Source organism: Oenanthe melanoleuca, chromosome 6, assembly GCF_029582105.1.
Source record: "Oenanthe melanoleuca isolate GR-GAL-2019-014 chromosome 6, OMel1.0, whole genome shotgun sequence".
NCBI lineage: Eukaryota > Metazoa > Chordata > Aves > Passeriformes > Muscicapidae > Oenanthe > Oenanthe melanoleuca.
In genome coordinates, this window is record NC_079340.1 from 4,491,793 (window position 1) to 4,519,332 (window position 27,540).

General features: G+C 39.4%; 1 protein-coding gene and 1 long non-coding RNA gene across 5 annotated transcripts in view; one reads left to right on the forward strand and one right to left on the reverse strand.

The window, feature by feature from the left end:
- The window catches only part of MYPN (myopalladin), a 63,891-nt gene that overhangs the window by 9,403 nt on the left and 26,948 nt on the right, over positions 1 to 27,540 (reverse strand). For 2 of the 3 annotated variants that reach the window (XM_056495296.1, XM_056495294.1), the window contains exons 3-12: positions 22,699 to 22,874; positions 21,164 to 21,215; positions 18,983 to 19,130; positions 17,367 to 17,438; positions 17,019 to 17,160; positions 16,422 to 16,445; positions 14,314 to 14,430; positions 13,564 to 13,930; positions 10,983 to 11,558; positions 8,648 to 8,795 (exon numbers count right to left, since the gene is read on the reverse strand). In XM_056495296.1, the coding sequence (XP_056351271.1) occupies positions 8,648 to 8,795; positions 10,983 to 11,558; positions 13,564 to 13,930; positions 14,314 to 14,430; positions 16,422 to 16,445; positions 17,019 to 17,160; positions 17,367 to 17,438; positions 18,983 to 19,130; positions 21,164 to 21,215; positions 22,699 to 22,874 (1,822 nt within the window). The remainder of the gene's footprint in view (positions 1 to 8,647; positions 8,796 to 10,982; positions 11,559 to 13,563; positions 13,931 to 14,313; positions 14,431 to 16,421; positions 16,446 to 17,018; positions 17,161 to 17,366; positions 17,439 to 18,982; positions 19,131 to 21,163; positions 21,216 to 22,698; positions 22,875 to 27,540) is intronic. The other variant, XM_056495297.1, reaches the window with a different exon arrangement.
- Positions 9 to 22,795, forward strand: LOC130255040 (uncharacterized). 2 transcript variants are annotated; one of them, XR_008840849.1, is made up of 3 exons: positions 9 to 97; positions 19,820 to 19,981; positions 22,710 to 22,795. It is a non-coding gene; the product is annotated as an uncharacterized LOC130255040 (long non-coding RNA). The 2 variants fall into 2 exon arrangements; XR_008840850.1 differs by having other exon boundaries at positions 19,826 to 19,981.

The following is a 27,540-nucleotide window of genomic DNA, read 5'->3' on the forward strand; positions in this document are numbered from 1 at the left end:
GTCTCAGAGCAAGAGCCAGCTTCAGTTTGTGCCTCCAAAACAGTGTTTGTCCTGGGCATGGTGGAGCACTGCAGCCACCCCTGGATGGACTTCTCAGGTAGCACACTCTGCCCCCTGCACTCTTGCACACCTGCAAGAGCTCCTTGCTTTTGAGTCATTACAAACTGCCTTTTTTGGGGGGAAATCTTGTGTTGCCCATAGAAAAAAAATCACTTTGCTCAGACCTGGATTTGTGCAGGTTTTAAGCCCAGAGTTTGCATTCCTGCTTCTTTTGAAAACAGAATTTTAGAAGCCAACAAGTAGTAAATAAGGGTGTAATCAGTCCTTAGATATATTCAATTTGCTGAAAAAACAAGGTTCAGAAAATGCTTCTTGTCTGAAATCTTATAGTAAGTTAATTAAAGAACCAGCAGATATGCCAGAACACTGGCATATAATATGTGTGAGAATACACTTCTGTATGCAGAGTATAATCTTGGGGGTTTTTGTTTGTTTGGTAGGTTTTCTTTTAGGATTAGCAAGAACAGAAAGGAGTTGTTAATGTGGCTTTCTGAAAAACTGTTTTTAATAGAAGCCATGAACCTATTTCTGAATGTAATACATCTCTGATCATTTAGCCATTCCATCTTACTGCTGGTCATGCCCTTGACCAACAGTTTCCAGATAAAAGGGAGTAAAGATGGAGCAACAGCAAAAAATTTTAGCTGGCAAACTTTTCTGCTTTCTTCAGGAGACCAAGGAGACAGAAGTGGCCAAAAGTTTAGATTTTACAGAAGAGTTTTGAGGAGACAGGGGTTTGTAAGGCTTGGGGGAGAGAGGAGGAAAATGTGGCAGCTACAATTAGAAAAAGTTGGACATTGCTATGGTGGAATGAACACCTGGTCTCTGATTTAGGAGCTGTAGATGTTGTAAGTTTTCACCTAAAATGTCTATGTTGGGGAGGTTGTTTGAAGGTTAGCTATGGTAGGAGTAGGTAGGAAAGGAATTTGGTGAAGGAAGTTGCTGCTCCTTGCACTGGTCTCTTGTTCTGTGATGCTGCAGGGCTGTTCATTCCCCTCCAGGTCCCTTCCTTACCTTTAGCACCTTCCCCCACTCTGCCCTCTGCCACTGTCCTGGGAGCCCAGCTGTGCCAAGCAGAGCTCTGAGCTGGTGCCCTGTGCCAGGGTGAGCCGTGCCAGAGGCTGGGAGCCAGGCACAGCTGGTACAGCCCCTCCTCGGGGGGCTGGGCAGCACCAAACAGCCCGATTGAGTTTCATCTCCTCCAGCTTTGCTCTCTCAGGCAGCAGCTCTCAGCACATTGCTTTATGGATCAAATTGTTATCTCATTAAAGGCAGTGTAGAACTGGAGTTGCTCTGATTTCTCCCCTACCAAATGGATCATTTACCTGTGTAGGTGGCAAGAACTGGTTCCTGTGTTCCAAGGGAAAGTTAAGCAATCAGTGTTTTACCCTTGATACTGGGAACAGCCTGTGCCTTCTAGGAAGGCAGGATCCTGTAAGAACCAGGGAGTGGCTGCTGCAGCAGAGGGAATTAATGGGGCTGGAAAGGCACTGCCGTGACACTTTCATGGCATCACATTAATGTGAAGGTGTTGACTGCAGAACAAAATGCTGCAGAATGGGGTTAAATTTTGAAATATTACAGGCTGATGGCACAGTCCAGTATTGTTTATAGATAGCTGCGTTTAGTCAGCAGTTTTTCATGTGGATTTTTTTTCTAGAATCATTGCTGTCCAAAAGAAGTCATGGTATAAGAAATTAATAGCATAGGGTTGCTGTAGCCATGATGGCCTACAGATGAAATCAAATAATGCTGATAGAGACAATTAACATTTTTTTTTTCCTCTACCCCAAAAGTGCAGATCTGTCTTAAGTGACCAACCAACTATAAAAGTTAGAGCAATTATTTTCAAGTTGTAAATAACTCAATTAACCTTGTGTCTGCTTTAGATCCTAAAAAGTTTTCTGTGAATGCAATGTATAAATTTTTTCCTGGCTGATGTGCTGAGGATATTAACTTCTTAGAAACTATTTCATTAAGAAATATGGACACTTGTTCCTTTTCAAATGTCTGCGTGCAGAAAAAAATACAATTGAGGAAGGAATGCACTTAATGGGACCCTTTGGAGTTCATAATGGACAGGTTTTCTCCCCTGTTCTTTGCATGTGACCCTGGATGCATGTGCATACACAGAAAGAGGTACAAAAGTAGCATTTGGTGAAAACAAAAGCATTTTGCTGCACCATCAGCACCAGGTTGCCATTGCTGGCAGCTGCTTCCCTGCCCATGGAAGCCCCAAGTGTCCTTGTACAAATGCAAATCTCTGGCAGGGAAGCATGCAGGCTGACTGCAGGAGTTTGCTCTTTCAAAGGAGTTACATTCAAAAATACATTTTAAATTAGCAAACATTGAAGTCAGGGTTCCCACAGCCCCTGCTTCCTGTGTGTTGCCCTCATACTTCAGTCTTTGCTTTTCTAAACCTGTTCTGTGTGCATATATATGCTTGTGTAAATTTACAACCAAACCAACAAGACCAAGTTAACTTTGCTGTGAAAACTCCAGCATTCAGAGGCTGAAGGTGCTACACCAAACTTCTTATAAAGAGCAGAAATCTCTGAAAAAAGTGAGAATACACTTCTGTATGCAGAGTATAATCTTGGAGGTTGTTGCTTGTTTGGTAGGTTCCTTTTAGGATTAGCAAGAGCAGAAAGGAGTTGTTAATATGGCTTTCTGAAGAACTGTTTTTGTAACAGAAGCCATAATCCTATTCCTGAATGTGATTACAAAAGCAGTGTGGGGCAAAGTGTTGTTGTTGTGGTTCAGACAAGTGTTTCGTAAGTGTCACACAAAGAACAAGCCCATGTAGCCACGGGGTACAGGGTTAAAACTAGGCTGCAGTTCAGCATACTGAGGAGACTGAGGGAAAGAGTACAAGGCTTGAAACCTGGTTTGGAATCGAAAATGTAGCATTGCAGCTCCTTTTTTGGCAGCTTTCCCAGGACATGAAACTTTTACAGGCAGTAATTCACACACTTGTTCAATACTGTAGCCAGATATTTAAAATTATTGTATCTACCAGCTATGAATTCAAGCTCCTGTTCAGTGGTGTAATGCTCTGTACAAAGTATAATGTATATAATATTTCTATAATTGTATATATTTATCTGTATAGGCTGAGTTGATTGCAGCTTTGAAAACCTGACTATTTCTCCTACATCTAATGCACATTGTTTAGTGTGCAAAATGGTGCTTGTATTAATATTGTCACAGTGTAGTTTGAAGGGTAAAAGACTTAAAACTGGCCAAAGCAAAGCCAGGAAATGTGCTGAATATGTATCTGAAGTGGTTTTTGTTCTAGTGGAACTCTGTGGCAGATAGAGAAGTGAAATGCACCCTTCCTTCTGCTTGCCTTTGCTCTGCCTTGGCAATATTGTTGTAGGCTGCTGGTGGGTGGTTGTACTTTGTCCTGCCCAACAAACTAAATCTTCTCTCACTGCCAGTCTTGCCAAAGGTACAGGTTCACATCATTTTGTCTCTGTGATGGATGTTTTGCCCCATCACCATCATTTTTAACAATCTGAGAGCACAGCACCCTTCAGGGCATGGCTGTGACCTGCATTTTACCTGAAATGGAGGCCTGAAGAAGCTGAAGGTAACACAAAAAATCTGTGACAGAGCAGAGAGCTGGATCATGGTCTCCTAGATCTTGTCAAGGAATTTAACTCCTGGGCCTTTCTGCTGACTGTGAACATTTTTGGCAGAAAAGGGGAATTGCATAGAGTGTAGTAATTCCTGTTAGATTCTAAACACCTTTGTGTATGAATAGGAGTTCTAAAATCCTGCATCTGTTGTAGTTCCAATTTATCTTCAGCAGGATTCAGGTCTTAGGGAATATACATACTAACAGTTAGTAGAACCTTGTAGAATCAAAATAATCTGATGTTGGCAGAGTAACTCATGGAAATTACCACAAACAGAAAGTAGGGGAGTATCTGGAATGTTGATTCTCATATACTATATAAAAACAATTCTGTTGCCAATGCTAGACAAATTTCCCAATTTAATCCCAGTTTTGTAACTTTTACTAGATTGCCTTTTTGGCAGAATTATTCTAAATCCATATAACAGTTTATCTAAGAAAGTGGCATGTATTGCATATCAGCATCTGTTTCCAGCACTCCTTAACTTCACAGCCTAGTCTGGGCTACTCTGACTGAAATCTCCTAATTAGTTTGGGTTCTCTCTCCTTTATTGATTAGATCTAGGTCTAAGACAGCCACAAGTTCATTGCCACAATTACAAGTAGTTTATACATTTTAATATCAATTTGTCTTGGTCAGATTCTTCAATAATTTTTCATTTCTAGTACAGAGCAGACAAGCTTCTGTGGGGAGTCTTTGGTCAAATTCCCATCCTTAGTCTAAAGTTCCCTTAATTTGCTGACCTTTGAGAGATGATGTGGAGCTTGATTTGGAGCCAGATTTCTGGGGTGATTGAACGAAGTGTAATTTTTGTGCCCTGGGAACAGAGTTCTGGGCCTTTCTGGGACTGGGGGCTCACTGTGGAACTGCAAGGGGATGGTTCTGTAGGATCAGTGCTGAGCTGTTACTGGTGTCAGGGCCATATGATGAGTTGGGATCTGCACATGGCTTTGGCTTTTAGTGATCTGAAAGCTTTTGGACAAACCATGCATCTCTTCTGCTCTGAAATTTCTTATCAAGTATTCTCTAGCAAAGGTAAAGAATATTCATGTGAGGGCTGAGCATGATTTTCTAAACAGCTGGAGGTTTTGTCTTTGTACTAAAAATAAGGCTGCTGTCTGAGTCTTGCATAAGACACAACCAATCAGCATTGCCACATTATATTCTTCATAGTAAATGACAGATATGTTAGCTTGGTTTGTAGTTCTTATAACCAAAATGTATAGACCAGGCCCCAATATTTAACTCTACTTTCCTTTATTGTTGCATGGGTGATTAATTTGGTTTTATTACCATACAGGATTTTGAGTTTTAATTACCTCATTTTTGTAATTTATATTGTTTCTATAACAAAATGTTGAGGAGATAATATCATTAATTTCTAATTTTTGCCTGTAAAGTTGAATTTCCTTTGTTAACAGAGGAAATATTTATGGATTTATTTATATTGGTGAAGCCTGTGAATGTTTTCAAGTACCAAGGGAAAATAATTAGTTTCCATTATACACTTATATTTTTGCTTTTGCCAAAGTCTCCTTCTTTTCTTTTCTCCCCACACATATTTTTGTTTCTAATGCATTCTAAGTGAACATTACTGAGATATTTTACTTGTAGGGCAGATGAAAGACCCAGTGGGCTAGACTGGCAGATTTTGGGAAGTGGAGGTAACACTGGCTGTGCTCTCCTTCCAGAAAGTGGTGCAGTTACCTGACACTCACTGGGGTTATGAGACTTGGATGCTTGGTCTCACAGCACTTCAATCTCAGTCTCCAAGAGACAGCTCCAAGCTTTGTGCCAGTAAAACATTCTGGGGGGGGAGAGGAGTGGATGGGGATCTTCTTTGTCCTTCTTGTCCTCTCACTTGGCAGAAATACTGAAACATCCACTACAGCAAGGACAAGAATGCAGGTGTTCTTTGTCCTCATTTCTGGGCAGAAGAGTGATTCTCTTTTTATTTCTCTGTTCCTTCTCTCCATCACAACTGGGAAGAAAAAATTCTAACTGCTGCCCCAGAGGACCCTGATCATTGAGCTGAGGTGCTCTTTGAAATGTCCTGCTAATTGAGGGCCCTTTCTTGGTGCCTGAAAGTCTTAAGTTTTATCCTTGGAGGTGGACAAGGTGATTTTCTATCACCTAACTAACTTTTTACCTTTTCTAGCTCAGGTCACCTGTTAGAGAAGCTGTTCTGAAAGCTGGAATCTCTAGATTTTTCTCCTGCTGTTAAAGAATGCTTAATTATTTCAGAAACTTGGGACAACACCAACACAACATGTACCCACTGGCAAGGAGTGAAGTCTGTCCTTATGGGAGTTCAGAGTTATGGATTTGATTGTCTTCAAGCCAAGGAAGACACTGAGTCAAGTTTACCTGTCTTGGGGTTTGTCCTGACATCTTCCTGTGATTGCATAGAGCCCTTGATGTGCCTTTTGTTTGAAAGAACTGAGCAAATCTGACTGAAGATGTTTGGGTGTAACTGAATCATATTTTTTTTCAGCACTCCTCATTGTGAAATTTCACCTGGCACTAGAGCTTGCCACCATCTGCAGGAATGATGGGTATTATGGCTTTTTCTGGTAAAAATGACAGCTTGTTATTGCATGTACTTGATCAAAGTTGCAGTTACAGTCTTGGCAAAGTCATATTTATATTTCTGTCAGCACCTCCTGGTCATCAGAGCTGTGGAAACCCAGAGACTAATCTGTTCTGTCTCATGCAGCATCAGCAAAATTTCTAACTATGTTCTGATCCTGGGTTTCTTTATTGTTGGTGATGAATGATGTACTGGATGAAACAGAAGGAGTACATCTGGATTATCAGATATCATGCTGACAGCATAATGCTGACACTTAGGAAAATCTCCTCTTGTGAGCTAAGCATTTTTCATAAGGAAGTCAGTTTTAGATAATAAATCCAGAATGCAAATCCCTCCTGTTCATTACTGCCCTTTATGTAGTAATACAGGACAATATCAGGACTTTAAGGCACAGGCTTGTCATCTGCAGCATTTGTTCTGGATGATCCCTGCATGCTCTGCAGGTATTATAAATAGGAATGAGCTCTGATACTGAAATGTGGTGTCCCAGTACAATGCTCTAAATAAAAATATGCTAGAGGACACATTTTTATGAGAAGGAATTTTTAAAATAGCCCATAGACAATACAAAGAAACCAACAACTGAGATTCTTACTGGATGCTGTACTCCATTATGCAGTGATCTCTCACACAGAGGAGACTTGCATTTGTATTTATGAGAGAGTAAGCCCTTCCCTGCCACTACAGTAATTGATTTAATACAGATATTCTATGTGTGGAATGAAAATGTCTCTTTTTTAATTCTGTGTTAACTGTGAGAAGAAAGAACAGGACAAAACATATGGGTGTGAATCCAGCACTCCAGCATATTATTCTCATGATGTTGATTGATCTATATAATGTAAAGCAATAGGAATTTTGGAAAATACTCTTCATCCTGTCATCTGTTGAAATAATCACTGCCTTCATTGAGGAGAAGACTCAGGCTTGAATTTGCTGGAGCAGGCTTTTCTCAGATGAGAAGAGTAAAACCAGAAGGGATTAAAGTTGGGAATTGAGAGGAAAATGAGGAAACTTGTCTTGATTTAGTGCATTGCCATTGGCATTCTAACTATTGTAACAATTAGAGAAGTGCCAGCTTTGAACTTTTTCAGTGTTTGAGGAATTGGAGAATCAAATTTGGGTTTGGTCTCATGCAGAACAGCAAGTAAGTGTATAAATAACTTTTGCTGTCAGCAGATAACTTTGACACTGGTAGTGATCATTGTTTCTAAAGGGGTTATCATGCAGTTCACTCCAAAGACTGACTGGTATTTCACAGTAGCTCTCCAAATAATTTGTCTTACTAGCATAGCGAGTACAAATTGTGACACTTGTGATTCATCTGCAAAACGTTCTTCTTGCCAGTTGTTTTACTCAAAGTGCTTTGGCAGTGTGGTCTGCCAGAAGGAAAGGTCAGCAGCAAAGTTAAAAACCCCCAGGGATTACACTGCAGTTGTCCACAGAGGGGACTTTGCTCCAGAGCCTCGGTGGTGTTTTGCTTCTCTCTGCATGTTCTCTGTCAGAAGGGCTGGTGGATGTTGGGAAAACCTCTTTGGTTGACCACAGATGAGGGCAAACCTTGATTTACTGTTAAACCTGGGCTGGTGGGACAACTATGGAGGGCTCCATGGCCAAGGTGAGAGAAGAATAAACACCTGCAGGCAGAGCAGCTACCTAACAGTCCTTAGCATGTCCTGCTGTGCTTGAATCTGGTTTACAGCCATTTCAACCTCTAAATACTGTCTTATTTTTTATATCTTTAATTTCATACACAGTGCACAGATCCAGTGCATTTATCTATCCCAGTTAAGAGTGAATTGATATTTTATTCCTTGAACTTTGAAAGGGTTTTTTTTTATTTTGCTGAATTCTTATAATAAGGGTCTCCAAGAAGTCCCTGTCAATTCATATAAGTTTGGAAATTTGGAAAAATGGGTTTAATGCTAAAAAATTGAAAGCCCTTTTAGTTCAACCAGAAGAAAAACAAAAACCTTATCCTCAACTGTTTTGTTAATTTACTCTTTGTTTTAAAAGATAGAGTGTATGAATGTGTGTGTGCAATGAATTGAGCAGCTTGTAAAGCAAAAAAGTAAAAGCCAATGTCCAGAAGCTTCCATGAAAATAAAATTTCACATTTTAACCAGCCTTTGAGATGACCAGAAATGAAAAATTCTACTTAGTCACAAAGTAAATTTTCTACAGCTGCATCCTCCATGCTTTGTTTAAAGCTCCAGTTTGCTATTCCAAACCAAAAGCTCCCCCTACAAAGTAGTGTAGCAGCTCCCCCACACAAGCACCTTTTTTCCACATCATCATCAAATATGTCTTGTTCATGAGTGAAATTTATTTTACTAATACTCGATTTTCTTACCTGCTGGCCACTTGGTTGATTAGCATCCTCTCTGAAATGCAGTTTTCTTTCCAGGTCCTTTACAAGTGCAGCTTTGTTTTCCCGGATAGAATCTTCTGTTGCTAATGGTAGAGGCTTCAGGTTTTTCTTTGTTAATCCCTGGGTTGGGCTATTAAAAGAAAATTCTGATACTAACATGCAGCAACCAGTGTACATATATTGTCACCTGTATGATATGATATGTTATGGTGGAACCTATTATTGATTTACATAGAAGCCAAAGCACAATGCAGGATGTGATTTGGTTTTGGTACTATCTCAATGGGGCATCCCATTCTCATGCAGTAGAAATTAAAAACACACATCTTAAATAAATAAGGGTTGTAATGCTACAATAAGCATCTAAGTTCTGTTTATATTTATCCTGCAATAATGATGTCACAGGAAATGTTAAAGAAATTGGTGTAGGTGTTACCTTAGGTGTACAATGTGTACATTTGACTGGTAACAGGCAATCATTTAAAAGTTAATACAATTTCTCATTGATCTTTATCTCTCCTCTTAATTGATCATTTACTCTTTCCATGAACTTTACTACTTTAATTTCTCTCACCTAACATAGAGAGCTATTTTTGGTTTTATTTTATGGAAAATAGTTCAATTCTTAAATGAGACTCAGGAGACTGTGAGAGTGCATTACTGGAGTGTGCAGTATTCTGGTGATTTACTAGAGCAGATGTTGGGATCTTGATAACAGGCTCTAGGTAAAGGCATAACTGGTGATTGCTTTGCAAGGTATCACCCTTGTGTTGTTCTGCAGACACTGAGCTCTCACTCCTTTGACAGAATTACTGTCATTGATAATACCAAAAAGAACATAGGTATTTACAGATATCACAGACACTGTTCAGGCTCCTCCCTGACCTTTTGTGCCCTGCTAAGATTCTCCCATGCTGAGGTCAAGATTTGAATTTCAGCAAAAGGAGCACTAGCTGTGTGGGAGTTCAGCTCTGGGCTGGGACCCAGGAAAGCTGAAATGAAGGAAACATATTTAACTAATTGTCTGCCTGGCAGGCATATTGTGATTACTTGTGTGGCCATGCCTGTTCAGCAGTGAGAAAAGGAAAGCACGCTGTGGAAGTGAAGTGTCATTAATGCAAAGAGAACAGCCCTTGAGCACTTGTGCCCCAGCTCTGAAGGGGTGGAAGGGGACTGCTGACAGCTGCAGCTGATTTTTGCTTGCCCTTGCAGCATTGTGGAAGCAGACCAAAGGCTTGAGCTGGCTCAAGTGGAAACCTTCACTGTGACCTTACAGCTTTTATGCTGTGTGCTGATCAGGATGGGAAGACTTCCAGGCACATGCCATGGGATGATGGCAATTATGGGGCTGTGCTGGGCCACTGGGAGGGCTGTGAGGAGCAGTGCAGTACTGGTTTGAAGGCAGCATTTTTGGCACACACAGTGGTGAATGCTATAGGCACAGGGACACATCTTTCTGTTGTAATAACAGATTGGTTGGTGTAGTATCAGCAGGATAGTCAGGAGATTGTGACTTGCTGGTGGCTATCAGTACCTTGAACTGTACCATTGATAAAAGGGGGAAATATTCCTTACTATGTGTGGGATTAGGAGTTTTGTGGGGAAATAGTTGTACCAGTGTACAGGTGCTAGCCATGCTAATGCAGAGTTCACACAGCCCACAAAGGGAAATTTACTTCAACTCCACCAGTAAAGAAGAGATTCTTAAGGCCACCACCTTGCCAGGACATCATCATCCTTATTTGCTTCTACCATGGTAGCTATTTTGTCAAAGAAATCGTGCTGGCTGTTAATTAAACTATTTATATGCAAACCATTAACTCTCCTGAGATTTTCTGGGGGACTTCAAATGTAGAAAGTACTGCAACCTGAAAAATACCTTTATGTAAGGTTCACCTGGACTAAAAAAACCTTGCAGTATAATGTACCTTTAGAACTTTACTCATTGCTTACAATAGGAATGAATGTTTTTATACCTGGTGTAAGCAAAGAGTCTTGGAGTGACTTATTCTGCAAGCTCATGAAATATCTTTTCTCACCCTAGTACAGTCTTATGAATCTCTGAGCCCCCACATTCTTCTATATCTGTTTGTATGCTCACATTTCTCTATCTTGAATTCTGTCTTATTACAGAAGGAATTATCTGTTATTTTCTTTACTGGATGTAAAGGTTGCAGAATAGATGAATAACTCACTTTTCTATTTTACAAAAGACTTGCATTCCAGAGACTCCCCCCCTGAACCCCTGAACAGAAATACATCCTGGCTCCCTTGGAGTGTTTGTCCATGCTCTGTGTGTGTGGTTTCTGGTACTTACGTGGCAGGTGTGCTTCTGGGCAATCCCATGGCATTGGTGGATGGTGTGGTGGGGAGAGAAGGAAGAACAGCACTGAGGAAAGCTACTGGGTTCTGGATCCGTCCCGTTGGGGAGAGGGGAGCAGGAGTCACAGTCTGTGGCTGGAACTGTTTGACACTGCCCATGGAAAGTGTTAATGGAGGCACCACGGCTTCTTTAGGGCTCGCTAGAGACTGCTCACTTCTGCTTGTAAACCCTCCTGAGGCTCTGGACGGGGCAGCTGGAGGGTTTGCCATGAGGGTTTCCATGTTGGCTGTTCTCTGGGCTGCCTGGGGAGCGCTGCTGAGGGTGGCTGAGGAGCTGGCACAGGGGCTGCCCTGGGGGAGAGTCGCTGGTGCCAGGAACTGCTTGGGGCGCCCATAGCCAAAGGCACCGGCTGAGCTCTGCTTGTACAGGCTCGAGGTGCACTGCTGGTACAGGCAAGTGGCAGAATTCACCAAAGTGCTGTTGAATGGCAGCTCTCTGAGAGATGCCTGATGCACCTGCTGTTGTTCAAGCAAGACCTGGTTGTGGAGCTGTTTTAACTGGCTCTGATCACTGCACAGAAAGTAAAGATGAACAGAATTGGTTATGAGCCCTGAATGAGCCACTTGGCTGCATTTCTGTATGTGAATTCAGAGAGAAAAATTCTATGTCCTGTGATACAGTAAGAGACAGGAAAATGCTACATGACATATTCTCTAGCATTGTGAGAAGAGAATTACATTAGTTTGCCACTACAATTACCTTTTCCTTCGTCTCCCCTTCTTTGCCAGAGGCACCAAAGCTTTTTGTCTGCACATTATTTGACTGAAGATAATTCTTACATTTTAGCATGTGAAATATAAATACAAATCTTACTCGAAGATATTTCAGGTATAGCATGGATAAAGTTGCCTTAGTACCTCTTTGTTTGTGTAGCTACGAATGAACTTAGGTGTATCATCATTTCAATGAGTGTTTGTCAGCCAGGTTGCATTATTTACCTCCTGCTGAAGTGGGTTGTGAAACCAGCACTTTGACTGATAAAGCTTTGTAATAATCCATCATTGGAGATATTACCAACCTAGTTTAGGTGGTGTTGACATTGAGTGACAGGCAGGAGTGCATAATTGCAAGAGGACTTGCATTCCCTGCAGTTGTTATTTTTCTAGATGCTATCTGCTAGGTAGATTTTCAGAGCTTTTTTTACTTTGCAAATAAGGAAAATAATTTTGTCTTATCAAGTAGTTTATTTAGTTATTATGTATATGGAAATACAACACATGAAAGACAGGAGAGCTTTTTCCCTTCCAAAACCAGACAAGACATAGAGGATATGGAAAACTATTGTGTAATAAACTATGGAGTACTAAATAACTACTGATAAAAAGCAGAAAATTTAGATTTAGAGAACAACCACAACTGCTCCTGCCAATCAAAAGCATAGTCAACATAATTTGCTTTTAGTTAAAAGACTTACTAAACAAAAATCAAATTAAAGACCGACATTTCAAACTTTCATAAAGTAAAATGTTAGAGAATTAGTAGTTGTGTGGGCCTGATTTTGTGGTCTTCATATACACATCTGCAAAATAAAGCAGTTCTTTGTAAAACAGCTTTTTTGGGAAGCTGAGAGAAATTCTGCTTTATGCAAGTATTGGTACTTAAATACTGCTTCTGCCTCCCTCCTAAACTCCCTATAGCTCAGAAAGTATGTAGGGCTGTGAGTGTGGGCTTCACAAATTAAAAAACCCTGTGCTTCAAGTTCTTCCTCTGCTACAAGGAATGTAAGTTCTGTCTTCTCCTTGTAATGTTTATGCTATGAAATTACATCCTTGCTTAAGAGTAGCAGTGAGTTACTTTATAAAGTCCTTCCTGAACCCTTAGGTAAAACTTCTGCCTGTTTAAGAAATGAAATTTAGATGTTTGTGTGCTTTTTGTTGAACTATGTGTGGGAGGTTGAAAAAATTATGAAAATACTTATTCTTAATAAACTGCAGTGTTAATTTCATAAATTGTCCTCTAAGAAAAATGCATTACTTCTTGAGATTTCCCTTTGAGCTCCCAGTGCACCAATCATGCAGGTGCTTTTTAGTTCAAGTGGTTTCACATTATCAGGCATTTCCAAGTATTTTATCTGTTTTAGGAGAAGATGACATTTGTGGGACACACAGTCATGAGGCATGGCCTTTGGGATGACAGTTCTTGCTTGTTGCTGTACGGTGTGTAAGACTGAAAATGTCTGCTTTGGGCAATATTTCCTACCCAGAACTGAGTGAGATACATTTGAAGAACTTGCTTTTATTTTGCCTGGGTAAGATCAGTGTTCTTCACCTTTTGATTCCAGCAGAAAACATTGTGGAATTACTAACATTTCAAAGGGAACACATTTTCCTTTTTAAATTGGAGATCACTTTTCCTGAGAGGGATATACAGAAAAAATAATCTAGCACTGGAGATTTTGTTTTCTAAGATTATGGTTAGTTAGACCAAGTTTTTGCTCTAGTGCAATGGTGTCATGGTCAATAAAAACTAAATAATATCAGTGATGCCCCTGAGAATTAGACTTCTGTTTACTTACAGCTTTGGTTTAGCCAGTACTGGGGGAGGTTCCTTGGATGGTGATGTTGGCTCTGGGATTTTCATTGGCTGTCCATTTATCTTCTCTGGGAAATGGTTGGGTCTGATTTGGTTTGTGGCTCCAGATCCATCCTCTGATGATTCACTTCCCTTTTCATCTTCAGGCAGCTTGAAGTGGACACGGAGCCCTGCCTTGGAGCTGGACCTGGGTTCATTGTGGTTCACAAGAACTCCTTCCAGTTTGGGTTTGGCTGTTTGATTTGCCCCATGGCTGGAGGGAGTTTGGGGGCGAGGTTGGTGCTCGGTGGCCACGAAGTCGATGGAGCTCATTGTGTGAAGGGCAGCAGCACTGCTGCTGTCTTCAGCTGCTGAAAGAGGAATATGGGATATGTCCATGCCAGGAATCACAGTGGAATGAAATCACAAAAGTTACACCCCAAAAACTCACTCTGATCTCAGCTGTTGCACTGAGTTGTTTGGCCTTGGGAAAGGAATGTAGTAAAGGGAAAAGAGATGCTGTTCCAGTTTGGAGAATCAATCAGTGGTCTTCAGCCATGGCCCCAGTGAGTTATTCCACTAACTACATCTTTGAAATGCAATTTTTTTTTTCCCCCAGAGAATTCTCACACTTTTTAGTTATGAAGAGCATTGCCAGAACTTGAGCTGCATTGGAGTCAACAGCATGCAGCCTAAATCACAGCCTGCTCTGCTTGTCTTTACTAGGGAGCAAAGGACTCAAACTGAGTCTTACCTTTGACAGTCAGACGAGCTATGCTGGACACTGTGCCATATTTATTGCTTGCAGTACAGGTGAAACTGCCAGAGTCTTCTGAAAATACTTCAGCAATAACGAGGGTACAGATCTCCTCTGCAAAGCATCAGAGCAGGATTAGTGCTTAAAGTGAACATGCAGTGAACAAACACACAAAGCCCTGACTACCTTTGGGGAGACTTCCTTAAGGTCTTCCACCTTGCTCAGTTTGTTTCTAGTTCCATTAGTATTATCAATTTTGGCAGCCTTTGTGTGCAGCAGCTGTTATCAGCATTGTCTGCAGCAGCTGGTACCCTCTGTGCTCCAGCATGCCCAATGAAAGCAAAGAACAGGTGTCAGCAGTGTGTGGAAAACATTAGAAAATGTTTTCCTAACACATGAAGTGCAGACTTTAAAAAATTAAAATTTAATTTGGAAAAATATATAGTGTGCTCCACTCTCTCAGCTTACTAAAATAAAAGTATTTTTATCTCTGCAGATTGACAGATTAATTGTAATTGACTGGGAACAATTCAAGTGGAGTCACTCTGTAAGGGGGAGAAATACAAAACACATACATATGGACTGTTGTTTTCAAAAATACCAGTGCAGATTTGCAGATGGGGGGATTGTGTTAACTGTGCTTACAGAAAATTGTCTTTTGACTTCTTTGCAAAGATGACTAATGGGCACTAAAAATATACTAGCCAAATTGTACTAGGAAAAATTAGAAAAGTCAGTCTGGGTTTCTGCCATTCCTGTCTGACCAGTATCTGACATGTCTGGCAGTGCCAGCTAATAAATACCTATTGTGATGGGATTGGAAATCTTTTGGTTTGGCTGTGTAGCTGGGAGCAGGAGGGACAGTAACATCTAAAGTGAATTGTAATGTGGGCTGATAAAATTTCTTCACCTACTCAGTGACTATTTTTCTACAATTTTGCAATAGACTTTCCTAAAACCCTACAGGATAAATAGTCTCTGAGTACTTTTGCAGAAGGCCATAACACACTTAAACTTGATTGTTTGATGTCATCACCAAGGAAAACCTAATAGCAACAGAGAGATTGTTTGCTATCAACTATAGGAGAATAATAGTTTATTATAGCAGTATGATAACAGAACTAGTTTAGGGCATTATAGTATCTAGTTTATCCTGCTGAGGTCTGCCAACCACTGCATGCATGGAAATCCAGATTCCTTCTGAATGTGCAGCAGGTGATGAGGCTGTGACAACTGCACCCAACTGATTATCCCCTAAAAACTTCTTCACATTACTCAGCAGTGATGCCACAGGACAGTAACAGAACAGTGCTGGTGGCTTCTGCTAGAAGCTCCATTTTTTCATCCCTAAATCTCAGACAGAGGCAGTTTCTTTCAAGACTCTTTCTGGGATAAAAACATTTCAGATAGGGCAAGGAGAATACAGAGGTTTGTATTCCATAAGAATTAATTCTTTGGTAATTTTCCCTCTATAGAAGGGCAGCTTCATATTTTCATTGGCAAAAAGCATAATGAGGAGAGTGAATTTCTGGTGGAGAAATAATCAAAGTTGTGAGGCTGTTCTACCCCAACCTTGTGAAGTAGTCCACATTCTGCCCTGAGCCTTGATAGCAGCAGATCCAGCCACATTTTTAGGATTTGCTGATATCAGGGGTGGAACACCTGATGTGGTACTCTCACGTTACGCTGGTAGGGAGCTCAGGGCATGGCTGACATGGCTAAACATCTGATGCAATGTTCCCTAACTGGTAAACTGGATAAAAATAGCTCAGTCTACCTCACCTCATATACTTCAGGACCTCAGAAGTACAGGGGACCCTCATACATTAATTTTATTAATCTTTAGCTCATTTAGATCCTCATTTAGAGTTAAAAGTGGGTCAAAGCAAAATGGAAGCATTTTCTTCAAAAGCAACTGGATTAATTCTAATTACATGTTTGTGAACCAGTCTACAGTGAAATATATATCCCTAGCAGCTATAGAACATGGGGAAAAGAACAAATTATGTTAATTAAATAATGAAGTTGTGATAATTAATATTTTGTGAGGTTAAATTACCACATTTATGTAATGAAAAAATTATGAGCCTTTTGATGATCCTCACCTGGTTCAGCCATAGATCGTGGTTCTAAAGGGGAGAAGAGCAGAATTATTAGATTGAATATAGTTATTTTTGCCAACATTTATTTTTCCTTAGGCACTAAATATAAAGTTTGACCTTCTAAATGTGATGGAATACTCTTTTTGATCCAGTTTTCTGTTTAAGGGTGGTGAAGACAGCCAGGCCTTTTACTCAGTGGTGTGTCAAAGCCACTGAACAATGTGAACACTGTTGGGAACTTGGGAAGAGAAAATAAATTTTCCAAGTAATTGCTTTGGGTTAGTTTTGTTTTTTTTTTTTTCAGTATTGTCACAATTTTATTTTGTCTTGAAGCAATTTCTGAAACTCTGATCCACATGAAATCAAGATATGATGAACCATTGTCTCACTTGGGTTTAGTTTAGCATGGTATTTAAGGAATTTCTGTTGGATTTTCACAATTTTAGCATTTCAGCGACTTAAAGAAAATTGCAGCTGTTCTGACTGCATTTGAAAATTAAAATTACAGTTGTAATGAGAAATTCACAGTGTTGCTATGTTAGCAATTTTCTTGCTTGCCTGTATTTTATTAGACACAATATTTTCACACAAGAAACATACTTTTCTGTAATATCCTAAAATCTGGAGAGTCTTCTATCAGTGTTCCTTCTCTATACCATTCAACCTTTGGGGAAGGAGCTCCTTTCACCCGACATTCAAAAACAACAAGCTGCCCCTCAGAAGCTGAAATATCCTGTAACATCTAATAGAGAAAATGAATAGACAGTCAGTAAATGTCTTAATGGTCTGGAGGTAAAACTGATTTCAGTAAGATTTAATAAAGCCACTTGAATGGCTTAGGAAAAGCTTTTTTAAATTTTTTTTTTATTATTTTTGAGAGCTAATTTTGAATTATCTCTTTACAGTTATCTGGCCTCTAGTTTTCAAATATGTCACAGAAGAAATTACCTTTGTAAATACAGGAGCAGCAATTATAGGTCTTCCATCTAGTCCTTGCAAATAGTTAGTGGGGCTTTGAGCCTGTAGATTGCAAAACATCACAATATGATATTTAGGTGTACAGACATTATTTTTTCATATACAAGAGAAATGTGCTTCTGGAATAATGTAAAAGAGACTTTGGTGGATGAAGTCCAAAGCAAAACACCTAATGCAATGAACAGAAATTCTGTTGTGGACAACTGCTGGTGATCTTCCTGGATGGGATAACAGCAAAAATGCTGTTGTTATTTCATTGCCTTACTCAGTTAATCATGGCAGGAAAAGCTTTAGCACAGTGTACTGTAACGTCTTTTCTTCACACTTCAACAAGGCAATATATGTTTTCTGCTTGGTCATAGTCTTATTTTAAAAATTTTTACTTACAAGATAGTTATTAATGTTAATAAGGAAATATTAAGTCACATGTTATAATTCTTCTCCTTTGCCAAAACTAAACCTTTTACAGAGATGGGATATCAACCTGTTGATCCTACTTAGTGAAAACAGAATGGAATCGTTTTCCTCATGGAAAACTTTGTTATATAGGTTGAGGATTTAATATAGTTTTTTATTTTAGTGCAATAGGAGTTGCCCCAGAACAGCAGAATTAATGATTCAGTATCTCAGGAAATAGCCAAATTACATAGATGGTGCCTTATAAGCCAACAAAATTTTAAAGTAGTGATTTTAGAGGTAACTATTATCTTCAAGCATCTTCTCTCCAAATAGCAAAGTGTTGCAGAAGCTTAGTTCTGTTCTCATTGTAATCAGAAGTAAATGTGCATTAATTCTCCTGTTCAGTATCTGTTTATTGGCTACCCCCTGATTCTGGGCTGTAAACTTTGAAAAGGGACTGTAAAGCTGGGTGAGCTTTTCAGATTTGAGTAAGAATGGCTCCTCTTTCCTATCAGGACAGAATTCACAGCTGGGAATATGCTGTCAGTTTGCAACAAAAGAGGCTCCAAATGCATGGTAATGCTAATTCAAAACCCTTTGATGGGGAAAGTAAAATGTTATGTGCAAACTTATCTGCATAGAAAGTAAACATAGCAGTGAAAGGATTCAGCTTAAAATATGTTTCATTGAGAGGAAAAGATTTCAAGTGACAACATGGTAGGCTGGCAAGTGGATGAGCCAGTTTGGGATGAGGAGAGGCCAGCAGGGTGATCCTTGCACATCCAGGTGCTTTTCCAGCCTCAGAGCTGTGGAATGCACCTGGATCCTGTGCAGCCCCATAACTTCTGGGATGCACCTGGATCCTGTGCAGCCCCATAACTGCTGGGATGTACTTGGATCCTGGGCATTCTCTGAGCTGCTGGGATGCACCTGGATGCCAGTGCTGGCTGAACCACTTGCTCCTCCTGCAGCTGGGGAGGAAGGTGCCCTGCCCTTGGCCAAGTGCTCCAGGTTATTTTGGGGGCAGGTCTCTCCTCTATGGACTGTAAGGCTTCCAGGCTCAAAGGTGAAGTTCAACAGCAAAGCAAATGCTAGAAAATTTGGGTTTCTCAGTCACAAAGTGCAGGAGAAACACTTCATTAAGAGCTTGCTTTTAGTCCTTGGAATTCACCATGGTGTCCCCCTACCTGGTTAGCTGGTGTTGACACAGTCTGGACAGGTACAGACACAGGCTGGACCACAGCTGGTGGGACCTTGGAGGTTTCTTGATGTTTGGTTGCAGTTCTGACAGCAGGAGATGCTGCATTCACAGAGGTGTTGGCTGGCCTGGGTTTGCTGTGAAATATTAACCAAGAACAAGTTCTCTGACTCAAAGCTAGAGCTCTGTGTGTGTCCCTAAGGTACATCTGTCTCAGTTACATGCCAAGCCTCACTCCTGGGACTGAATTCCGCTTGATCTGAGCTGATCTGTACTCCAGGTAAAACTGCATTTTGTAGGTCAGCCTGCATATCTGGCCACTCTAAGATCTCATACTTGGTTCAGCCACACCAAATGCAATAAATGGCCTGGATTAACCCAGCTGTGGCTGTTACCAGCTCAGAGCAGCATGAGAAAGGAATGCTGCCTTCACAGAGGACACTGCTAGTTTCTATTTTGTGAAGAGCTGGGCCTCTAAGGTAATGAAATCCCCACAGTTTGCTTGGATACAATTCAATAATACAGATTCAATAATTAAAAGCTGAAAAATAAAAAAGAGACATGTTTTCTGACCAACATATCATCAATTTTGCTAGTGTACAGATTGACACCTCTTCATTATATATGGAAATACAATTTAATTTTATTGCTAGGTGAAATAATGCAGAGAGTGAAGAGCTGGTCTTTTTATTCAGTTTGAGGTCCCCCCAGGAAAGCTAGCCTTCAAAACAGAGGAAGCTTTACTCAGAGTGAGGGTACAACTGTTGTGATCACTGATTTCTCTTTTGAGCTTCTTTTAGCTCCTGTTCTCATTAACTCCCTTTAGTTACAGGTGTTCAGATTCATGTGATGACAGCTGGAAGCTGAGCAAAAATGAAGACACTCTTATTGTACCCAAACCTGGTCTTTCATAGTCTGACAATTTGAGGACATCCTGCTATGATGTCAGAGCAGCACTGAGAAAAAAATTACCTCACAACTTGATGAGGTAAGTGATTTAGAGATGCCATCAAGTGATCAGGATCATGGTCAACCCTGCATGGACACCTCATGAGATAAATGTGAAAAAAAAAAAAAAAAAAGGTTGTGACTTTTGTACAAGTCTGAGCTAGAATGGAAAACTTCACTTCATCCCAATTAGCAGTACATCCCAAGTTTGAGAGTTTCTTAACTTTAAGTTTTACAAAACCCCTAACATTTATCCAAGTCCATAAACCAATTGTAACTGGAGTACTTTATAACTTTGAAGTTTAAATTGCATACAACAGGATTTGCTGTCAGCCTGAGGTCTTCAGTCAAATACACTGCAAATGTCTTCTCTTTGCATTTTAAACACTGGCATTTCTAATGAGTATAATTCTCCTTAGTGGTGGAAGAGACCAGCAGGGTGCATTAGTCCATCTGATTAAGGCCTCTTTTATCAAGCACTGGTTGCTTTTGGTGTTGAATCTGTGCATACAGAGGAGTTAAAAAAAAAAGATTGATTGTTTTAGTTTTCTACCAGTCTGACTCCCTTTCTAATTAATAGAAGGACTTTGATTCTGAAAGATTTTTAACAGCATTGGATCAAAAATTCAATTTCAAAATCATCAGGGGATGGATTTCATTTAGGAAAAATAAATAAATATTTCCCAGATTTTAGATTACATCTGACATATTTTCTTTTTATAATTAAGTAGTCTTCTATACCATCATTTCTTTTCACTCTAGTGCATGTCCATTTTTTTTCTTTATCTTAAATCTAAATAATCAATCTCTACCTGTATTTTGCTAAAAACCTTGTGTATTTTCATGTGAGAAATTGTACTACATTCTTTGTCCAAGTCAGACACTTAAATCAGCATTTAAGATGGATCTAGTCAAATGGTTTTGTTTTAGTAAATTAATTTTAGAATTTCAATCTTTATGGTAACATCTTTCTTCTTATATCAATATTTAATATTAAAATTTCAATACTTAATCTAAAGTTGAGGACACAAAAACAAACAAATATTTGTTCCATACTATCTGTAAGGCAAACAAACAAGGACACAAACCAAATTCAACCCAACCAATCCAAATTAATCCTAAACAGAATGATAATGTGTTGGAAGCTGCAGACTGAAATGTCTGCACTTGTGGGTTTTTTAACTGGAAGAAAGATGGAAGATGTAATTGATTTGAAACTTACTGATCCATTTCGTCTTTGATGATTTCACCTTCAGAGTCAGAAGAAGAGATGCCTATGAAAAAAAAATTAAAAATCATTTAGCAGAACGGTTTGTGAGTTTCTCTATGAATGATACAAACCTTTATTCAGATTTCCTGTAGAGCACTCTGTGGATATGTATTATAAAGCTGTGCCCAGACAAAAGTCCCATTGCAAGGGAAGTGAACCAGTGTTCCATGCTGTGCAAGGTGCAGAATAAGAGATAATAATTGAGATAAGGCAGATTTGGGAGGAGGTATAATAATTGAAGTAAGGAGAACATCCCAGAGTGAATAAATACCTGGGTGTTCCTGGGGTTCTCTTTCAAATGCCACTATGATTTAGTCCATATTTGTTGTGAATCAGGTAAGAGCTTTCTTCTCTCAGACACCTGATACTATCAGATGAAAAGGAAAATGAGACAGACCTGGAATCACAGCTGTTATTCTCCAGCTAGTGCCTTGTACCATGGTGTGAAGATCCTAGATCTCTACTAACTGCTGTCAGTTACTGAGACATTTTACACTTCTGATTCTGCCTTCACTGTGCTTGGAATCTGCATTTTCTCTGCAGTTCCTGCCAGTGAGCATCTCCATCAGCCATGGCTCCCACCCAGCATCCTCTCAGTTGGGTGAAAGCAGACCCTGGCCCTGTCTTGAGAACTTGTAAATCCCTGCCAAGCACAGACATCTCCCAGCAATGTCAGGGGCAGTGCAGATACTAAAAAAGGATTTGTCCTTTCACTGTCAAATTAGAGATGTGGAGGAAAAATAACAGCAGAATGAAATTCACCTTTAGGGCAGTGCTTTAATTTATGAATGCTCCCACTGCTCTCAGTGGTGCTGCTCATGGTATGCTTCTCTGAGAGAAAAAGAAAAAAAATCCTATGTATTTATTTTATGTTTATAGTCCTTCTAGCACAATGATGGATTCAATCTCAAATCTTACCCAAGAAAGTGTAAAAAATAAATACAATAAAATAGACCACTGCCTACTAGGTATAGTAAAAAGCATAAGGAGAAAGAAAAAATCTGAAAATATATATTCTGTTTTATTTACAGGATCTACTGGGCAAGTAGATGGCATATTTATTTTGGTTACAAGGTCCCAAGAAAGAGTTAAGAGAAAGCTGTCCTACATTCAATTTGTAATAATGACTCTAGGGAAAAGGGATTAATAAGAATTAGACACAAAGTTTAGTTTCTTATACTTCTGTAGGGTTCCACAGACAAAAAATACAAGGTGGTTTCAGAATCTGAATATTTTTAGACTTGGATCTTGCAGTGAGATATATAAAATCTCTGGGAAGTAACACAATAAAATGTGAGGGCTGGTCCCTTGTCTGAAGAGTGTTTTACAGAAAATAATAATGATATTAGTAATGATGGAAAGTGTTGACTCATGCTATGATTTTTTTATGACAAAACTATCACAGCTGGCAAACAAGACACATAATGGTACCTTAATCCTGTGTGAGCAGTTTCAATCATCAGTTTGTGCCACACTGGTAGCATTACCTTCTATGTAGATCTCTGCAGAGGTGGAGTCAGTTCCATAGATGTTGGAAGCAAAGCACGAGTAACGCCCCGTGTCCTCCTCAAAAGCTTCCACAATAATCAGTGAGTGGCGGTCTCCTGTCTGGATAATCTGAATGTCTGGTGAGTTCTCAAGCTCCTTCCCCTCACAGTACCACCTGCAAGGCAGAAAGAAATGGTTTTTCCATGCAAACAAGTTGTTTACTAGGATGGTAATGTTTGAAGTCTTCCTGGTGGTAAAATTCTGACAGAGTACTGCAGGAAGTATTGAATTTACAGTCATGGGAATAAAGTAGTGATGATTTTCATAATATTCAGTAAAGAGTAAAAGAGCTCTGAATTTGGAACACTGTCAATCCAGCTCTGAGTTTCTCTTGAGGTACAATCAGATCTGTAAGTCTAGTGGCTTAAAATGCAGCAAAAAACACCAACCCTAAGTTAACAAATATTGCTCAAACTTGTGTTTCTCAAGTTCATGTTAATTCAGAAGGTGACTGAAATTTGTCTTTGTTTTGTCATATATGTACCACAATCTGCTTTTTATAAAAGATGGCAGGAGTGTATCACAAGGTAAGAGAGCTGATCTATTGCAGTATACAGAGGTACTTCCATGTAGAAACAGCTGCACCTGGAGTGCTTTTCTGCACAATATTGTGTTCCTCTTTAAACACTGCCACATAGCCAAGAATCTGTTGGGCCCTCTAGAGCTTTCACACTCTCATCTCAGGCATTCCTAAGTCCTTCAGTGTTCAGAGGGGTTGTTTCAGTGGAAAATGCAGGAATCCACACCAAAGGAAAAGCAGCACCTTCACAGAGAGCTCTGTACTGTCAGTAACCACCAGGTCACTCTGAGCTGCTAGGAGGGGATAGCAGGACTGATGGGTGCTGGTTACAAGGCAGAACAGAAGCACAAAAGCTGGTGGGCCTGCAGAAACAGATTCAAATTAAATTTAGGCTTTATAAAGAAGATGTAGTGCTATGTATCAAGATCCAGAGTTAAATGTTTGAGATAATACACAGAAATACCTGTAATTATAGATAACTAGCTAAATTTGAAAAGGCAAAATTAAGTGCATTCATCTTCACTGTAACTTTTCTCATAAAGATAGATAGATAGATAGATAGATAGATAGATAGATAGATAGATAGATAGATAGATATAAAATGCCCCAAAAGTATTTGCATTTTCTTACTGTGACTTTCTTAATCACGTGCAAGTAGCTAATGAATCTTCTGCATGGGAGAGTGGGGGCTGTCATACTGGCAATATTTTTTATTCATTTGACTTTTAAAAAATTAGTAATCATTTCATGCATCTTTTATGGTAACTTGGTAAAAGAACCTGTTAATATTTGTCTGGTACTACAGAAAATAAGATTGTTGTGGAAAGGATAAGGATAGATTTTTAAGTAAGAAATTGTAATAATTAGTATCCTGTCTTACACTGTAAGGTATTTCAATACATATCTCATACACATCTCGTATAGTTTAGAAAAGCATGAATAAATAAATTTGTTTGACTAATAGCTCTAAAAATGTGAAATCACTGGTCTTAAAATCATTATTTATAACCTACATCTCTCTTTAAGGATTGCATGATCATGGTACCATTACAATTATTTTCCAGTTGATTAGACTGTATGGTTCCTTGCTAACACTTATTTTGAAAATATTGATCTTTATTTATGTTATCTTTATTTTGAAGCTCACTGGTTCATGTTTCCATTCAAAATACATTTCCTTTAAAAATAATTATCTGTCTACTTTCTTCTGCTCAACTTTTAGTGGTCATATTCTCTCATAGTCCTGTCAGATCCTCTGAAACAAAACCTCTTCAAACAGAAGGAGCAGCTACATCCATTTTAAACTTTGCCCATTATGGCTTGCCCAAATCTGGAATTTTCCCCACTTAATACTTTGATACAAAGAGATTTTTTTTTAATTGGTTCCCCAGAAGTATCACATTTTCTTTTCTGTTCGGTGCTGTCCTTACACACGTGACTTTTAGTTGGCATCCAGAACCAAATCTCCAGTGCTTGGGATAGATGAACAACTCTACCAGGAGCAAGAAGAGGAAATGTTTAGCAGTTCCAAGGGAAAAGTAGGGTAATGTGCATTACAGGATCAACTGAAAATGTCCTTTGACAACTATTAGTGCCTTTTTGAGTTCCAGACTTGGGAATTATACAGGATTCCTGTGATACTGAAGGGAGAATTTTTAAAAATTCTGTCTACAATATGGTTTATTCTGCTGTTGTTCTCAAGAACAGCAGTTGGTGATCACTGCAAATGGTCACATTATCAGGAGAGAAGGTTCATGCAGTTGTGTGACTACAGGCACAAATTTGGTATATGAATGTACAAGTTGCCTTTTAGGTGTGTAATTCATGTAGGCAACTGTGTACTTTGGGACATGAGTCATGGCACTTACTCATGTCTTTTTATATACCTACCCCATGCCTCTCCCTTATATTGTAGCCTTGTTTCAGCATGCTAGCCTTAGCAGATATGAATAAGCATTAAAGAGAATTCCCATGCTCTAGAATTTGATTTCCTTTTCAGCAGCATCTTTTCAGAACATTAAAATAACTTGCATAGTACTGTAATACTATATTTTTGTGTCCACTTAGATGTGTTTCCTTACTGAAGTGGCACATGGAGCAAAACACATTACACAAAATGCTGTGATATAATTGCCATTAAGGTAGAACTCACTGTGTTACTGATCAGCTTTTCCAATTAACCCCTTGTGTTTGTGCAGGGTTAGGTCTGTATCACATGCTTTTGTGAGGCACAATCTAGTTTTCCTATAAGCAAATTTAAAAACACCATGTGAGCTAATTTTTACATTTCTTTCATTAGTATACAAGTATTATATTCCTTTAGATGACTCAAATCATGAAGCAGGATTGAGTTAATTGTTTTATTTGCAGTTATTTTTTCCTTTGGCTAGTCCCAAATTTGCAGCATCAGTGACTTAAAACTCCTGTTTCAAACCTGTGTTTAGTTCTCTATGCAGTGTGTTCTGGAGTCATTCTTTTCAGCATAACATTCAAGTATTTTGAGATTAAGTTGGGAAAAAGAGCATGCTGTGTGAATATTGTCTCTTTGTAATGCCTGTAGATCAAAACTAATGGTCTCCTGTTAAGATTCATGGAAAAGTTTGCTATGGCCACATCTACTCCTTCCTTGTTAACATTTGATTTTATACTTACCCTGGAAACCTTGTACGTGGCAGCAATGAAATGTCAGTTCCAGGGGGAGTTCTGACATTGGGATATGTGGCATGACTGAAGTAGCAAGACTGTCACTGACATTTCATTCCTGCCATGGATTGCAGTGATAGCTTCCTCATGCAAGGGAGGTTCACATTAAGCACAGGCAGTGTCATCCCCTGTGCCAAATTCAGCCTAGATCTTAATCCATTGACTTGACTGGAGTTGAATGTAAGAGAAATTTGGCTCTAGACTCTGGGCACTAAAACAGAGAAATGCTTTCATTTGGCAGCCAGGAAGAAAAATCTTAATTTATCTTTCCAGGTTTCAGAATTTCTAGAAATCTGTGATTAGTTGCAGGTCTGATCTCCTCAAACAAAGCAACATAAAATGCAACTTTTAAGCTTTCTATGCCTATGTTAAAGAATGTTTTCATGGAAACCTTATGACATGCAGCCTGTTTTTAGAACATTAAATCCTCATGACACTTCCAGGATAGCTGTGTATGCCAAACCATGCAATGTGATTCATCAGTAAAATTAACCTAGGAGTGATGTGCCAAACAGTTTGGAAAAATGTAGACACCTCTGAACTTGAGGGAAAAAGGAGTCCTCTCCTCACAGAGGGGAGTGAATGTCACACCTACCATTACTCATGGAGAAGCAGAGCTGTAGAAGGGAGCATGAGATGGAAATACACAACACATTTCTCTGAAAGGTTTGTTTCTAATCCACAGTTCAGTCAGAGTACAGCAATCAGCAGCAATTGTAGTAGTGCTCTTTAACTGAGAGCTAAGGTTTGAGCTAGCTGAGGCACACATTCTGTGCTATCAGTCCTTGTCTCTTCTGGGACACTGCATTCAGCTGCTGGCACTGAAAAATGGGTAACTTCTCTCACTAATCTCTAGACAGGCTGGCCAAACAAGCTTCCCCTCAATTGTGGGCTTGTTGCATTAAGGCTGAATTGCCTTAAAAACAATCAGGCAGGTCTTTCTGTATTCAGCCAAGAGGACTTAGCTTTCCATATACTGGTGTTTCAGTTTCAGTTCCCCATTTCATCTCTTGCTCCACCACCCAGTTTTCTTTTCCTCATTACATACCACACCTGTAATGCTTTATCATTGCCATGCTTTGGTAATTCCATAAATAATCAAAATGGTATTTTGACTCTGATCCATCACAAATGTCATTTACACCATCTTTTACATCAATTTGGTTTAGTACTCCCTTGCTTTCAGACATGGTATCTGCCCTTCATATTTTCCAGTCCTTTCTACCCCTGTGATCAGCTTCTTTCTAAATATTCTGTCTCTAATTTCTCTCTTATAATCCCCATTACATCAGTTGAACCATCAGACTGCTCCAAGTGTTGACTGATTAACTACATTACAGAGCCTGCTGAATCCTGTTGGTGTTTCACAATGCTCTGGGTTCCCACAGTGCCACTTCCACTTTGTAATTTTATCTAATACATGCACTGTAAGTCACTTGGGATTCCTTTCTGTGGTTAGAAGTCCATTTTAAGACAATGGTCATTAAGCTTTCATCAGTTGCTATCTTCCCACTCAGTCCTTTCCTGGGACTGCTGATTTTTTTTATTTCTTTTACCT